Raw genomic sequence first — 18,156 nt, forward strand, 5'->3', positions numbered from 1 at the left:
GTACAGTACTAAAGTATGTATGTTCTGTTGCATTACATAATGTAATTAACTACCGTGTGTTTAATCTGTCCAAGAGCTTTTTAGCATCGTTTGCTTACATTTCAGTCATTTACCTGACACGTCACCTTTAAACCTGCCAGGTGGTTATGGCTGCTCTCACGTGATAACATCTGTACCATTACATGTTGTTTTTATTAGTGATCTTATATGCAGTGTTTTGGGGAGGGGACAATGGAATTATGTTTTAACATGTTTTTACATTTCTAGAGGACCTGCTAAAGCAATATTTAACTAACCTTAAAAAAAAAAAATTAATAAAAGAAAGTTAAGAAATGATGTAATTGTGAGTTTATTACATTCACTGAACAGATTTGATTGTTCAAAGTTTAATTCGGATCTAAAAAGGAAAAAGTAGTAAATATAAAAGTCATTTTTGGAACCAGCATGGACTTGATATATAATGCTATTTTCTTTACTATGACATTTTGAAATGTATTTGTTTTTCATTTTAATAGTTTTGGCACTACATTTTATTCATGGCATTTTACAACCACAAATGGAACAGTATGGCAAATGTATTTTTAAAAATGCAGTGTTTCTTACATTTAAATGCAAAAATTAAATGCAGGAATAATATTAGCAGGAATGAAATAAAATATTAGCAGGAATGAAATAAAAATCAAAGTAAATGTAAGAAACACTTTCTTTTTTTCTTGTTGCATTTTCCATACTGAAAGGTAGACTCTTGTCATTATGCTATATGGAAGACATTTTGAGTTTCAGATGATTTATCCTTTATTCTTAATTCTTCTGTAAGATCAGTGATCTTTCTCTGAATGTTCTTGTTAAAAGGCATCTTGAAATTTTCAAAATCCACTTCATAGGTGAAACGATGTCGCCGTTTCTCCTTCATTTCCATTAGCTGACTGGTAGTGAGTTGCTTGCCCCACACCTGAAACAGATACAGAAAACATTCTGATATCTATCTATAAATTGCATTAAAAAAAAATGATAACATTTTAAAGCATTTCCATAAGACCTTCATCTAGAGCTACTATTTCTGGAAGTGTTGGTTTTCAGTTCTCTTATGCTGCATTTACATCATGTGTACATCAAAACCATTTTTGAGCTGACTGAGCCATTGTTTCCTATGAAGCTGGACAGTGCCTTTTACCTTATCGTTACCCCAGCTTGACTGTTTACAGCCTTAACGCTCGTTTTTAACCACTTTCCACTGCATTCAAAGTTTAATCTAAACTTTGACCCACTGTTTTACAAAACCCTGAATTGTTTCATTCAACCTTAAAGCAAGCATGACACTGTGAGAAAAATACAAGTTATAGATGGATGGATGGACGGATGGATGGATAGATAGATACATAGATACATACAGTGCCATCAGAAAGTATTCACACCCTTTCACTTTTTCCACATTTTGTTACGTTACAGACACATTCGAAATCAGATTTGAGTATAATTTTCTTTTTAAAAAATCTACACGAAATAGCCCATAATGACAAAATGAAAACATGTTTTCAGACATTTTTGTAAATCTTTTAAAAATGTAAACATTTAAACATAATAGGTACATAAGTATTCACACCCTTTGCTATGACGCTCAAAATTGAGCTCAGGTGCATCCAGTTTACACTGATCATCCTTGAGATGCTTCTACAACTTGATTGGAGACCACCTGTGGTAAATTCAGTTGATTGAACATAATTTGGAATGGCACACACTTATCTATAAAAGGTCTCACAGTTGACAGTGCATATCAGAGCAGAAACCAAGCAATGAAGTCAAAGGAATTGTCTTTAGACCTCCGAGACCGGATTGTGTCAAGGCACAAATCTGGGGAAGGATACAAAAAAATTTCGGCAGCATTGAAGGTCCCAAAAAGCACTGTGGTCTCCATTATTCGGAAATGGAAGAAGTTTGGAACCACCAGAACCCTCCCTAGATCTGGCCGCCCGACCAAACTGAGTAATCGGGAAAGAAGGGCCTTGGTCAGAGAGGTGAAACAAGAACCCAATGGTCACTAAGGCAGAGCTCAAGTGTTCCCTTGAGGAGATAGGACAACCATCCAGTAGGTCAACCATTGCTAACACACTCCACCAATCAGGCTTTTATGGTAGAGTGGCCAGATGGAAGCCACTCCTCACTCATTGCAGCCCGCTTAAGGATTCTCAGACCAGAGGAATCAAAATTCTCTGGTCTGATAAAACCAAAATAGAACTTTTGGCCACCGTCATGAAGCGTCATGGCCACCCAACACAAAGAAGATGCAACCCTAAACTTCTGCCCAATGTTCTCTCTTCCTATATTGCTCTCTATCCCTTTTTCTTTTGGCTGCCCTTGTGTATATGGTCTAATACCACAGCACAGTTTTTATACTGGATGCCCTTCCTGACCAACCCTCCTATTTTTAGCTTGGGACAAATGCATCTTCCACTGGTTAGGCTGTTTCGGCCATAAAAACCACAAACACTAAACAATCATGTCTGTGCAGATGCCTGTCCAGTCGATAGCACCCATGAGACGCAAACCCTGGAACTCAGTGGTAGTGGGCTACTTTACCACTGTGACACTTTTCATCCACTACAGTTGAGGTGGCCTGTACCTGCAAATTAGGGCAAGCCGTAGCCTAGTGGTTAGGGTACTGGACTAGTAATCAAAAAAGGTCGCTGGTTCTAGCCTCACCACTGCCAGGTTGCCCTTGAGCAAGGCCCTTAACCCTCAATTGCTCAGATTGTATACTGTAACTGTATTGTAAGTCGCTTTGGATAAAGGTGTCTGCTAAATGCTGAAAATGTAAATGTAAATTAACCATTGTTACTTACAATAGTATTGAAACTATAAAACATAGAACTACAACAGTATAAACCTAGAGGCGCCATACTGGCTCCAACTAGCTCCCTATTTCCCAGGATAAGCATCTGCAATTTCTTCTTATTGGCTTGCTAATCTACCTACCGTTTTTGGCACAAAGCTAATGTCTATTTTGTTAAGAGCTCCACCAGTGATCTGAGCATTGTGAAGGATCACACTGTTCGTCTCTGCTTCAGTTTGTCCTGCTGAGGTTGCAGAATACTCTGATGCCTGCAGTGTGGTATCAGCCTCCTGCTGTGAAGACACAAAGTAAAGATAATAAGGCCAAACTGACTCAGCCTCAGACTTTTAATCGGGTCAACTGAGTAGTATTGCACTTTTTAGCAGTATTTTTTTACACCTTTAGTCAAAAAACAAGAGTGCAGGTGAATTAGCATTTCAGCTCTGCAGACAGGACTTCTCATGGGTCTGTGTAGCACTGCCAGCAGCGCACCTAGCATTCCTGACATATGCTACAACAGACAGGACACAAACTACACATTTGGCTCAGCTACACCGCTAATCTGCTCTTTTCCTGACCACTTCATCTTGAACATTAAAAACTGTATTATATATATAAAAACTGTGCCATCTGCTGGAAACACACAGAATAAAGATGGTGTCAGACAGACACAAACTATCAATTTTAATAAAGGGTTTTGCTCGACTTGTCAATCCAACATGATAAAGCTGCAGCACATGTCACTGCTGCTTCATTGCAGGGGACGTAATCTGACACATCTGCTCTCATTTGTTTATATTTTGTCTTTAGCAGGACCTACTTCTGTCTCTGTGCTGTCAGTATGGATGCTTGGGTAGCAATTAGGACACGTCTGTGTTCAGACAGATCAGTTTCAACTGCTGTATTAAATTGCAAACCACAGTGTATTAATCTATTATTGATGAGTATAGTATTCACAAAGCATGTGCCTGTAAATGATACCAAAGCTAATCAAAAATCACTCACAAGTCTTGGTTATAAGCATTTCAGGTTTTGATAGTAATCATTAATGTTATAACATATGCCAACATATAACACAAACAAATACCCAACTGTCTGAGTGGGCAGAATTTAGTACATTTTTTAAACTGTATGAAATTAAACAGTACAAGAATCCAAATATTTGGCCTTTTACCAATTAAACTGAATTTGATGTAAATCAAATTTTTATTTTATTATTATTATCATTATTATTGTTATTTGTCCATTTCAGGAGAGCTTGAACCCAATAATGTGAGTGACTCTCTAAGAGTTTGTGACTTATGGCTTCCATTGTGCACAGTACAGATTTTGTGAATCCTCTTAATCTTTTAATTATATAATGCACAGTAGACAGTAAAATACCTAAAATACTTGCAGTTTCTTGTTAAGGAGCATTATTCTTAAACTGTCAATCATTTGCTACTGCTTACGTTGGCAAAGTGACAAACCTTGACTTATCCTTTACTAATAAATGAACTTGGCCTTCCTGAATGGCTGAATGAATTTGGCTAATGTGTTCCTATTAATTAGTTGCTATTGGTCCAGATATGCTGGAATGTGTTACTGGCATCAAATTTAGAATTAGATTTTTGATTGATTGATTTACTTTATTGATCCCCGAAGGGAAATTGCGGTGTAGCAGCAGCAATTACAATTATTACAAGCATCACACAACAACATTACAATGAGGTATGAAAGAATAAAAATTAAGATATAAAATCTAAAAATAAATAAAAAGGAAATAGAATATAATCATTTATAAAAATAAGAATATAAAAGATCTAACAGAACAAAAACTAAAAACTAAAAAGCGGGGAGCCTAAAGGTGCAGTTAGAGACATTGTGCAATTTAAAGCTGTGCAAATAAAAACAATACTATGTGTAAATTGTGGAACAGGTAGTACCAAGTGATCAAGTAGAAGGTTTATTGTCTTCGTGGGTATTATTATAGTATTATTATTATGAAAGGCGCTATATAAGTCGAATGTATTATTATTATTATTATTATATATTATTATTATAATATAATTTATAAGAAATAGTAAAGTTTATAAGGTAAAAGTTGAATTATCTTGTCTTTGCACTGTTGTAAAGTTCAACATGGATTTAATATTTACTCCTTTTTGCCTTTATTAGCATTTTAATTACTTTTCCATAATTCCGTAATCAATAGTTACAGCATGACAGCATATTAATGCAACACTATTGGGTTATTGTTATTTTTCCAAATTACAAGTACTTAAGCAACTATTGTAAGTTTTTGTCTCTAAGTTTGTTTTATCCATAGAATAAATGTCAGTATTAAGGCAAATAAAGATTATTAGTTATTTATTTATATTTTAATTTTGATTGTCACTTTTTAATGTCATTGGCTTTATCTTAATTAGCTATAATTATCAAATTGATTTATGGATGTTATTATAAGTAATAATCTACTTAATTTAGCATTGTTCAGCTGTATATAAAGTACTAACAATACTTCATTGTTAAATTTACAGTATTTTCTCAACAGTTCTAATGAAAAAATAAAATGCAATTAATTATAAAATCTGCTAAATAGTAATAAGCTGTAATAACAAAATCAGTAATCAACTAGCTGCTTGACAATTGGTTGCTTGACAATTTTTAAAATTTATTGTACAGGGTAAGAGCACAAGAATCCCCTCAAAAACTCAGGACATAAACATCTATTAAACATGATGGATAAAAAGTAATTACATTTTTCCCAAACTCATTTAATACCATATTTTGTACATATAAAAATACTTACCTTTTTATCTTTACTTGAGTATCTGCCGATACCGATAGCAATGCACCATGGTTAAACTAGCTAAATAACAATGCTCAGACTGTGAAATAAATACAGAACCTACAACATCACACTTATGCAGAACTGCTGTTTTTATTTGAACTTTTACACACAGAACATTTAGCAGCATTTTTGGCTTGTTTAACAAAAGTGTCTACAATTGGAAGATGTGGATGTCAATCAAACACGATGGACCAATTAGAATTGATGCAGAGTTGAGTTTTTTTCGTTAAAGTTCTGCCACGTTTTTAGTTTATTAAAAACCAAAGCGCACTTATTAAAGAACCCTGCTGGATTTTGAAGAGGAAAACGGGAAACGGTGTAGTTTGTTTTATTTCATAACACTAATGGATTAATCATTGAGGATGTGTGAGATCTCCAAGCCTATTGTGTTTAAACAGTGTGTTTAGATGTTGCAGGAGAAGATGATTTTTTTAAATGCTAAAAGTTTAAGTACATCAGTGTGTGTTAATTTCTGAATGGCTGTTGCGGATGAGTCGTAGAACAGTGGCACATGTTAATAATGTCATCAAGCGTGAGTGGCAATAAACGACACTTGTCATGTAATGTGAATAACATATATATTGTCTGGCCCTTTAAGAATGCTGCTGCGCCACCTGAGTGGCTCTGGTCAAGCAAAATTAAACTATGTATTAAACCTCAAGTACTTACTTTACCCAAGTTGAGGCCTAATATTCCCAAAATTACAATCATTATTAAATAAAAAGTAACTATGAATGGGTAGACATTCTTTGACACAACAAAAAATAAATGATATTGTAGATATGTAGATATGACCCTATGTGTTATGATGATTTAAACTGCAGGTCAATGTAATAGCTGCAAAATGTCCACTTCCCAACATACAGTATGTAAAGATTTTTTTTTCTCCTTTCAGCTGCTTCCATGTTATAAACCATAACATGGAAGCAGCTGAAAGGAGAAAAAAAATCTATACATACAGCAAATAATTCTGGTCTGCATACCTGTACTAGCACTTTGCCTAGTACAGGTAATTTGACACTTGATGCACTTTCTGTTTTTTTTTTTTGTTATCCAGGCTTGAGGCTGGCACTCATGCACTCCCAATGGCTAGTCTGTTTAGCTATCCAATCCCTCACACATTGCCAGGCATGCCTGACCGGCCGATAACAATTTGAACATTAGTGGGCTATCGTGTCTTACTGCTGCACCACCCTAGTGCCCAGCATGAAGAAATAAGCATATATAATCATATACAAATCTTTTTGTTTACCTCTAATTATATAACTAAATGATTCTTAAATAAAAATAAACAGTGTTAAATACCTTTTCCTTAGAGAGCGTGTTTGAGGTGGTTCTGGATTTGGTCTGAGATCTGGCTGTGTTATCCATCTGGTTGTTTGGCTGCCTCATCCTTCTGTCCTTTAGCTTAGAAAGGCTATCAGTCTTGGCCTGGATCAACTCCACAATCCTAAAATCTGCGTAAGCATGGGCAATGTCCAAGCAGCTTTGCTCTGCAATTAAAAGATTTAATGTCCTAATGATAGCAAAGTCCAAATGTGATCAATCGCAATGATTTAATAAACCACAAGTCCAGACAGTCTGAGTGGTTTTATTCACCAGATAGTGCTTGTTCAGGAATAGTACTAAACTGCAATGACTTTCATTACCTCAAATCTTTCAATGATATTTTGCACAGTAGAGGGTAAAATACCTAAAAATGTTGCTGGATTCTTCTAAAATTGCTTGTTTGGGATTATAAGACTGGGCTTTAGCATATGAAGCGGTGATAAGGTAGTACTAGTAGTACTAGTCTCACAACAAAATTGTATAATGTACTGTATTTCCTTTTATTTTATAAACATATTGCTCATTCGGAGTGTTTGTAGGATTAGGTAGCATTATAACATAAGGTAGTACTAGTCTCACAACAAAATTGTATAATGTACTGTATTTCCTTTTATTTTATAAACATATTGCTCATTCGGAGTGTTTGTAGGATTAGGTAGCATTATAACAGTAGAGATAATGATGATGTGCTGATCTGGCAGCAAAACTATAATATGCTTTGATAATGTAAAATATAGGTTAGGCTGTGAAAGAGAAGTAGCATTGACCCTACACTAAAATTGAGAAGGAATATGTTCCTTCCACAGAAAGGAATAATAAGATTATGTCACATTATGGCAGTAGAGGTGATTGGTAGTACTGAGCTAACACCAAAACTATAATATATGATTTGATACTATACATGTTTTGCTGCAGATGGAGAAGGCTGAAACACCATAATGCATTTAAATGAAGGTTAAATCTCTTGTTGCTTGGAAAAGCAGTTTGGGGAAGAATGTATAATTGATTAATATCCTTGCAACAGTGTGGAAGGTTCTTTTGTGGCAGACAAGGTTATATAAGAAAATGCTTTTAGTTTATGTCTTATTTTACAACTGCTGGGTAAAATGTAATACCTGCACTATTCAGTTTCCTTTCAAAATAGTATAATGCTTTTACTTCTTCAACAACTACTTAAGCATGATCAGGGTTGTCAGAGCCTAATGCCTAGTTCACACTACACGATTTTTGCCCTGATTTTCGCTCGCCGACTAGATGTGGCAGCTCGGGAGCAACTCAGCATTCACTCGGCAATCTAAACTCGGCTCTCAATCGCTATGTGTGAACTACTCAACAACTCGATCCGAGCGGCTCGGAGGAGAGATATCTAGCATGTTGAATATCTGGATCAGTCGGTTGCAACTGGGAATGAGGGCGGTGAGGGGGATAATATAGTTTCTATCAGAATATATCGGCACACACACAAGCTTTACAATATTTGTGAACTTATCGTCCACGCCAAACCATAATACCAACACTGCATTACAAAAAAATATTTATTATCTTCCAACTCGCTACAGAACAAAATAATCCCTGCTGGTCGCGTTGCCAAATCCACTTGGATTCATTTATTTTTCTCTTTGATTTTACGCTGCACATCAGCGCCCAAACAACTTTGATCGCTCGCTACTCGTTGACGTGCATTTTTGGACGTGGTATCATTAAACCCCTCGTCACTTCTCGCGTTTGTTTTCGTGACAAAACGTAGTTTGGGAGACCAGAGAAGCTCGTCTGCGATTCCAGTTGGTGATAGATTGTGTAGTGTGAAACCCCCTATCGCCGATCAGTCGTGTAGTGTGAAAGCCACCCCGACTTGAAAGACTCCCGATTACAAGAGATCTAGTTGTGTAGTGTGAACTACAAACTCATAGATACACTCCACTCATTCAAACCTTAATTAATCAATTAATTAATGGACAGAGGTAGCTCAGCAGTTAAGGTCTTAAGGACTAGTAATCAAATGGTTGCCTGTTCAAGCCCCACCATTGCCAATTTGCAAAAGGTCTTTAATCCTCAGTTTTTGTAAGTAGCTTTGGGTAAAAGTGTCAACCAAATGCCGTAAATGTAAGACAGTGGTGGCTCAGAGGTTAAGGTAATGGACTAGTAATTAGAATGTTGCCAGTTCAAGCCACACTACCGCAGAGGGACTCTGAGGCCCTTAACCCTCAATTGCTCAAACTGTCTGTTAAATGGCACAAATGTAAATGATTACAGGTTACCTAATGCCATGGAAAAAACAATCATACAATCATCAAGGCAAGAATACGCAAAAGTCCTCACAGACATTGACCCAAGGGAAAGTTTTAACCCAGGTCCCCAGGTCTCTGAAGCTGGGCATCACCCACACTATTCTAACTTTTAGCTTGCTTAAGCCAAAAAAACTGGTTGATTTATTTTTTATAGTTGCGAGAGGTCTGGTTCCATCAGGAAACAATGGGTGCAAGGCAGGAATACCCTGGACAGGGCACTTATCCCTTGCAATGCTCCAGCCATTCCTCCTCCTGACATAGCCAATCGTATCAGAGTAGACACCCAGCCATCCGATAACACTGCTGTGCTTCGAACCAGAATCTTAGTGATAGTAGCCTAGCATAATAGACTGCAGTGCTCCACCCAAGCACTTCTCCTTTTAGCTGCTCTTATATATTTTAGGGGTCGCCACAGCAGATTATTCTGGTCCGCATACCTGACCTGGCCCAATTTGTATGCCGGATGTTATTCCTGACACAGCCCTCCTATTTTATCCAGGCTTGGGAAGTGTTCCCCCTCCCAATGGCCAACACCATCAACAAGACATAGCCAGTGATGTCTGTGTGGATAGCAAGATTGTCTCCATACCTGTCTTGTTCTTTGCTGTGATGTCTGCCCCAGCCTTTAGAAGGTAGTCTACACAGCAGGGTCTGGAGCTTTCTATGGCTCTCATTAGAGGTGTGGCTCCACCGAGTGTAATCGAGTTTACTGAAGCACCTGCATCCACCAGTAGCTTTATGATGTCGAGCTGTCCAGCATGGCAGGCATGGTGTAGTGGAGTCCAGCGAAACTGATCACTTGCATTCACATCAGCCCTGCCATAGACATAAATTACAGCTTTTATTCACACACAAAATGCATACACATATGACTAATTCATTGCCGTGAAAATCGCGTCACGGACCGTAAAATGAGTAGTTTCTCGTGTAATATGCAATTTGCTGTGAAATTCAAAATTTAAGGTTTGTGTTTAGCGATTTAAAATTTTTTATTCTAATAATGTATGAAATATGAGGTGCAATATGCAATATCATACGTCAATTAAGTGTAACAGACTTTTTTGAGGTGTAGTGTGCTGACAATTTTGATATGTGTTTAGGTATTGAGTGCATTTTGTGCTTCTCTACACTTGTGATCATCTCTCTGTAGTCTGTGCTGTGCCTTAAAAGAACAATCCAGTAAAGTTTTATGCTCCACATAGTTTTTCTATGTACAGATTATTTCTTGCTTTATAAACTCAGCAAACTCTAAACACACTCAGTTACACTAGCAATCGGTTAGACAAAGATGTCAAAGTCTAAAGCAGCTCAAAACACTAGTCGGTTAACTAAGTTTGAAAAACTCCCAACTGATTCTGTGGACACAGAAGGAGGTGTGTGAAAACACAGATGAGAATTTTGGTCTTGAGAGGGAGCTTTTAAGGTAGCTGTGCTGTGTATTGTAGCTTCCATTAATCCTATCATTCAGTTTATGAGTGTTATTTAATGACTGCTGTGAAATGTGGCACTTTTCCTGTAAATTTAATAGAGCCCTACATATGACCTATATAAAATTAATTCAATAGGAAATTATTTATCAGCTGAGATTTTAATTACCCTTTTATGTAAAATGCTGCTTGGTTCACGCTCATGTACTGAAAGGTTCAGTTGACGGAAACAAAAACACACTTCACTTCTGGTACTCCTTACTCTTGCCTCCTCCAAGAAATCCTGATAAACGTTCTGATAATTAGGTGATTTGATTTTTACTTGGTAAAATTCCTAATTCTTAAATGACACACACACACACACACACCGGTGGTCTTCTTCAATCTTCAGTCTTTACTGTAAAACAGTTAGTTTCAGTTGAAAAATCTGACTGGCTGAATGTCCAATGCTTTGCGTTACAGTTTAACAATATTATTGTATTCTGCCATGAGTTGTTACAGTACTACATAAAGTCATTGTCTCTTTCTAATAACTTCCCTTATTCTGTATTTATTACAATTAATGTGTTAGTGTTTTTTTAAATACTCTTAAGGGTTAATCAAATTATTTCATCCCCATGATGCAGGTGACTTAAGGTTAATTGGTAAGCTAGTTAAGCTGGTTAAACATAGCCAGGTTTAATTTAGCCAGGCCTCATTATAAACCTTAGCATCAAAATTCTTATTTTTTAAACTAAAACACTATCCTGTGATCTAAGAACATTTTTAGAAAAGTGGAGAAATACAGGTATTAGTCTGGAAAATATTTCTTCTAGGACTTCACTGAACCACCATAAATGCCACTATCTCCAAATATAAAAAAAACGTCAACACAGGGGCTGCAGGCCTGCTAAAAAGAAACAAAAAGCTATGCTACACATGTCTCTACGTTGACCGACTAGGCAGGTGGATAGTAAAGAGTAAGCCATTGCCAGTGATGGCATAGTTACCTTTAAAAAGTAACTTAGTTACTTTATTGATTACTTGATTTTAAAAGTAACTAAGTTAGATTACAAGTTACTTTATTAGTTACATTCAGCAGCTGCCGTAATGCAACTGGAGCTGCGTAGGCGATTGAAGCGGAATAAGAAACAAGAAAGATAGCGTAAAACGGCGTCCTCTGTTCACAAGTGTAAGTAAGATAAATAAAATAACATTTTTAAAGACAAATAAATAACAAAAAGACGATAAATATCCAAAATTTTGGCGAGTGGGGTTTGTAATGAGTCTGTAACTATGGTGATATTACGTCATCACGTCCCCACGTGTAGTACGTAGCGGAGTGCTGTACTGAAAGTATGTACTTCTTTACCGGCCGAGTAGTGCATACTTCCTCCAATCTAGTGCATACTCTGTAAGTATGCGATTTCGGACGCAGCTCGTGACTTAATTGTCGCATAGGCCAGACGTCACTCCCCGAGTTGCAAAAATAGTAACGCACAGTAACTTGGATAAGTAACTTTAATCTGATTACTGGATTGGAAATAGTAACTCGTTAGATTACTTGTTACTGAAAAATGTGGTCAGATTAGAGTAACGCGTTACTGACATCAGTGGCCATTGCTGACCAAAAAAAATGACAATGTAGGGTTCTGTGTTTTGCTGCACCAGGACCTGGAGGACTTGTCATTAATCTGGGAATGTTGAATTCCGTTTTTATTAGGGTTGGCACCGATCCGATACTCTGTATCGGGGTCAGTCCGATACTGTTGCTTAATGTAAATAACACTTAATGTAAATAAGGCCATTGTTTGTGTAAAGTGTGTATTGCCATTCACTCTTGATGACATGATTAACACGTACCACTGATCTACAACTCATCTGCCACAGCCATTCAGAAATTAAAACACACTGATATACTTAAACTTTTAGCATTTTAAAAAATCATCTACTACTGCCACATCTAAAAACACTGTTTAAACACAATAAAAATCATCTACTACTGCCACATCTGAAAACACTGTTTAAACACAATATAATTCACTTTCTAAATGATAAATCGCTCACCTGAGATAAAGAAAACCTATCTTGTCCCGGCTTTGAGATCTCTCACATCCTCAATGATTAATCCATTAGTGTTACAAAATAAAACAAACTACACCGTTTCCTGTTTAGCCACAGATGTCCTCTTCAAAATCCAGCAGGTTTTAATAATATTTTGATAATAAGTGTGCTTTGGTTTTTAATCATCTAAGAACGTGACAGAACTTTAACAGAAAATCTCAACTCAATTCTAATTGGTCCATCGCATTTGATTGACATCCACATCTTCCAATTGTAGACACTTTTGTTAAACAAGCCAAAAATGCTGCTAAATGTTCTGTGTGCAAAAGTTAAAATAAAAACAGCAGTTCTGCATAAGTGTGATGTTGTAGGTTCTGTATTTATTCCTTTAGAATATTTGTTTCACAGTCTGAGCATTGTTATTTAAATAGCTAGTTTAACCATGGTGCATTAAGACATGTATTATTACTGCTTAGTTGTTTGAGAGGAGAAATTATGGTATCAGATTGGTATCTGTATTGGCAGATACTCAATTTGCAGTATCTGTATTGGTATTGGACATAAAAAAGTGGTATCGAGCCAGCCCTAGTTTTTATTAAGAAGCCCAAAGACCCAAACAGAGAACAGAATGTTTTGGAAAAACATTACCCATATGGTCACCAGGAAAAAACATATTTAACGACACTAAATAATAAAGGTTATTAGGAAGTTCCTTAGGAGAATGACTATGAGCTGATGCTTAGGTATCAAAGCAGTATTATATAGCAGGACAACAATTCCACAGTTCTTGGTTATATAGCAGGACAACAACCCTCAAAACAAAGGAAAGTTCCCATCTAGATGGCTAAAAAGTAACAGAATTGAAGTTGTAGTGTGGCCTAGTTGCTGTCAGCGGATCTGAAACTAGTACATGCCTAAATACTCAACAGTTTGTAATTACAAACCCGAGTAAGCTTTAATCCACAGCAGTGTAAAAGCCTAATATTAAATTATAGAAAGCATGTCACTACTGCTACTAGTTGAGAAGAAGTTATTTTTACAAGTGTAATATTGCTGTTGAATATGTTTGTCCTGGTCAGGGTTGCAATGGCTTAGGAAATATAGAGCACTAATCTGCTGCAGGTAAGAAAAAAGAACACTCACTCATTTACTCACTCACATTTAGGGACTATTTAGAGTGACCAGTTTACATTCTGAGGGTTTTTAAAACTAAATCTAAACAGGGTTTATGTCCATATTATCAAATTCTCAAGTGCTCCATATAAAGTACAACATGTGTTTATGGCATCCTGTACACAAAGCAAAGTGCTTAAACCTATAGCAAAAATAAAATAGTTAGGTAGGTAGTGAGGTAGGCACGTCTCATTAAGTCCAGGTACGACAGAATGAGCCCAGATCCTAACCTACACATTCACTCAAAACTTACTTCGAATTCTAAGTGATGTAAACGAAGTGGTAAGCGTTACGGCGCATTCACATGAAAAGCTTTTTGCGCAGCAGCAACTGCAAAAAATGCAAGCCCACTGCAGCAAAAGTGTGCAGCGTGTGTTGCTTCTCACGTGAATGCGCCCTAAACTTATCTTGCTAAGAAATACGGTATTCCAAGATCTCGCGATTAAGAAGCTTAATGAAACAATATAGAAGTAAAAGTTTTGCCGCATCTCATGCGCCCTAAACTGAACTCGCTAAGAAATACGGTATTCCAAGATCTCGCGAATAAGAAGATTTATGAAACAATATAGAAGTAAAAGTTTTGCCGCATCTCATGCGCCCTAAACTGAACTCGCTAAGAAATACGGTATTCCAAGATCTCCACGATTAAGAAGATTTATGAAACAATATAGAAGTAAAAGTTTTGCCACGTCTCAAGCGCCCTAAACTGAACTCGCTAAGAAATACGGTATTCCAAGATCTCGCGATTAAGAAGATTTATGAAACAATATAGAAGTAAAAGTTTTGCCGCATCTCATGCGTCCTAAACTGAACTCGCTAAGAAATACGGTATTCCAAGATCTCGCGATTAAGAAGCTTAATGAAACAATATAGAAGTAAAAGTTTTGCCACATCTCATGCGCCCTAAACTGAACTCGCTAAGAAATACGGTATTCCAAGATCTCGCGATTAAGAAGATTTATGAAACAATATAGAAGTAAAAGTTTTGCCGCATCTCATGCGTCCTAAACTGAACTCGCTAAGAAATACGGTATTCCAAGATCTCGCGATTAAGAAGCTTAATGAAACAATATAGAAGTAAAAGTTTTGCCACATCTCATGCGCCCTAAACTGAACTCGCTAAGAAATACGGTATTCCAAGATCTCGCGATTAAGAAGCTTAATGAAACAATATAGAAGTAAAAGTTTTGCCACATCTCATGCGCCCTAAACTGAACTCGCTAAGAAATACGGTATTCCAAGATCTCGCGATTAAGAAGCTTAATGAAACAATATAGAAGTAAAAGTTTTGCCGCATCTCATGCGCCCTAAACTGAACTCGCTAAGAAATACGGTATTCCAAGATCTCGCGAATAAGAAGATTTATGAAACAATATAGAAGTAAAAGTTTTGCCGCATCTCATGCGCCCTAAACTGAACTCGCTAAGAAATACGGTATTCCAAGATCTCCACGATTAAGAAGATTTATGAAACAATATAGAAGTAAAAGTTTTGCCGCATCTCATGCGCCCTAAACTGAACTTGCTAAGAAATACGGTATTCCAAGATCTCTGCGATTAAGAAGCTTAATGAAACAATATGGAAGTAAAAGTTTTGCCGCATCTCATGCGCCCTAAACTGAACTTGCTAAGAAATACGGTATTCCAAGATCTCTGCGATTAAGAAGCTTAATGAAACAATATGGAAGTAAAGGTTTTGCCGCATCTCATGCGTCCTAACTGGACTCGCTAAGAAATACGGTATTCCAAGATCTCGCGATTAAGAAGCTTAATGAAACAATATAGAAGTAAAAGTTTTGCCGCATCTCATGCGCCCTAAACTGAACTCGCTAAGAAATACGGTATTCCAAGATCTCGCGAATAAGAAGATTTATGAAACAATATAGAAGTAAAAGTTTTGCCGCATCTCATGCGCCCTAAACTGAACTCGCTAAGAAATACGGTATTCCAAGATCTCCACGATTAAGAAGATTTATGAAACAATATAGAAGTAAAAGTTTTGCCACGTCTCAAGCGCCCTAAACTGAACTCGCTAAGAAATACGGTATTCCAAGATCTCGCGATTAAGAAGATTTATGAAACAATATAGAAGTAAAAGTTTTGCCGCATCTCATGCGTCCTAAACTGAACTCGCTAAGAAATACGGTATTCCAAGATCTCGCGATTAAGAAGCTTAATGAAACAATATAGAAGTAAAAGTTTTGCCACATCTCATGCGCCCTAAACTGAACTCGCTAAGAAATACGGTATTCCAAGATCTCGCGATTAAGAAGATTTATGAAACAATATAGAAGTAAAAGTTTTGCCGCATCTCATGCGTCCTAAACTGAACTCGCTAAGAAATACGGTATTCCAAGATCTCGCGATTAAGAAGCTTAATGAAACAATATAGAAGTAAAAGTTTTGCCACATCTCATGCGCCCTAAACTGAACTCGCTAAGAAATACGGTATTCCAAGATCTCGCGATTAAGAAGCTTAATGAAACAATATAGAAGTAAAAGTTTTGCCACATCTCATGCGCCCTAAACTGAACTCGCTAAGAAATACGGTATTCCAAGATCTCGCGATTAAGAAGCTTAATGAAACAATATAGAAGTAAAAGTTTTGCCGCATCTCATGCGCCCTAAACTGAACTCGCTAAGAAATACGGTATTCCAAGATCTCGCGAATAAGAAGATTTATGAAACAATATAGAAGTAAAAGTTTTGCCGCATCTCATGCGCCCTAAACTGAACTCGCTAAGAAATACGGTATTCCAAGATCTCCACGATTAAGAAGATTTATGAAACAATATAGAAGTAAAAGTTTTGCCGCATCTCATGCGCCCTAAACTGAACTTGCTAAGAAATACGGTATTCCAAGATCTCTGCGATTAAGAAGCTTAATGAAACAATATGGAAGTAAAAGTTTTGCCGCATCTCATGCGCCCTAAACTGAACTTGCTAAGAAATACGGTATTCCAAGATCTCTGCGATTAAGAAGCTTAATGAAACAATATGGAAGTAAAGGTTTTGCCGCATCTCATGCGTCCTAACTGGACTCGCTAAGAAATACGGTATTCCAAGTTCTCGCGATTAAGAAGCTTTATGAAACAATATAGATGTGCCACATCGTGCTAGTGCTGCTGCGTAGTACGCAACAAGTAGTGCTTAGGGAAATCATATGAATGGTTACATGAATGGAGACTTATAAACATAATTTTAAAAACAATGCATCGATTTAAAATATTGACATAGACGCTAAATCAATTAGGTCAACCAATCGCGGCAGCCCTGTAATATATTAATTAAAATCATTAATTCCTAATTTCAACATTCAACGTATCAACTAGAATCAATAAACATCCTCACCCGAGATCAAGTAGAAACTTGGCCATTTCATAATTTCCACTTGCACAAGCAGTAATGAGGGGTGTTTTAAAAAATCGGTCCTTCACATCGACTGGAACCTTGTGACTAAAGGCCGACTTTAGAGACTCAGTGTCTCCAGTCTTTACACAGTAGTTGATGTTGATGTATATCTTCTCTGGCTCATCAATGTACCAGGCTGAATCATCTTCTATCGGATGCACAGGTGGATGGTCCCGATCGAAGCGTGTTGGATCCGTAGCAAGCTGGTGGGTCTCGATCATAAAATGCGGTGGCCCTCCGTCATCACGACGGTAGACAAGTTCTGGTGGGATGATGCAAATTGGCAGGGGAAAATTTAATTTGCTTTTTTTCTTCACCTTCCCTGTCTTTATTGCTCGTTTCTTTTTTTTCGGTTCAGAACAGTCCATGACTAAAGTCCTGGGCAGGTATTTGAGACCTTTCAAAAATTCATTGATGTTAATTAGACCCTCCCTTCGTTTGTCATGAGCGAGCAGGATTCTCTGTACTTGTTCATTGTTCACCGGTGCTTGAAAGTCTTGAAGGACAGAGACGAATGTCTTCCATGGGACCACCTCAATGTGGTTGATTCCATCTGAAGCTAATTCAAATGCCTTGCATAGTTTGTCTTCATTTTCTTTAGACCAGTCGTGCAGAGTCAGTGTCCATGGTTCAGTGGTTCTGCCTGGGTTCTTAAATAGTTTTCCATGCAATCGCTCAGCCCTCTTAAGCTCTTTTACCACGGCTTTGTGACCAGAGTCCTTGGCAGTTTGATGGGGTAAGATGCCCTCTCGGTTTTTTTGTTTAGGGTTGCATCCTGAAATAAATAGAATGAAAAAAATGTAAGGTTTCTTATTACTATTAG

General features: G+C 37.1%; 1 protein-coding gene across 1 annotated transcript in view; it reads right to left on the bottom strand.

Annotated features, from left to right (window-relative positions):
- Positions 1–712: 712 nt before the first annotated feature.
- Positions 713–18,156, bottom strand: part of ankef1a (ankyrin repeat and EF-hand domain containing 1a) — a 29,764-nt gene continuing 12,320 nt past the window's right edge. Inside the window, exons 6-10 of the mRNA XM_063001243.1 lie at positions 17,274–18,108; positions 9,870–10,096; positions 6,969–7,156; positions 2,974–3,123; positions 713–952 (exon numbers count right to left, since the gene is read on the bottom strand). Coding sequence (XP_062857313.1) covers positions 752–952; positions 2,974–3,123; positions 6,969–7,156; positions 9,870–10,096; positions 17,274–18,108 — 1,601 coding nt within the window. The 3' untranslated portion in view covers positions 713–751. The remainder of the gene's footprint in view (positions 953–2,973; positions 3,124–6,968; positions 7,157–9,869; positions 10,097–17,273; positions 18,109–18,156) is intronic.

This window comes from Trichomycterus rosablanca, chromosome 9 (assembly GCF_030014385.1).
Source record: "Trichomycterus rosablanca isolate fTriRos1 chromosome 9, fTriRos1.hap1, whole genome shotgun sequence".
Lineage (NCBI taxonomy): Eukaryota > Metazoa > Chordata > Actinopteri > Siluriformes > Trichomycteridae > Trichomycterus > Trichomycterus rosablanca.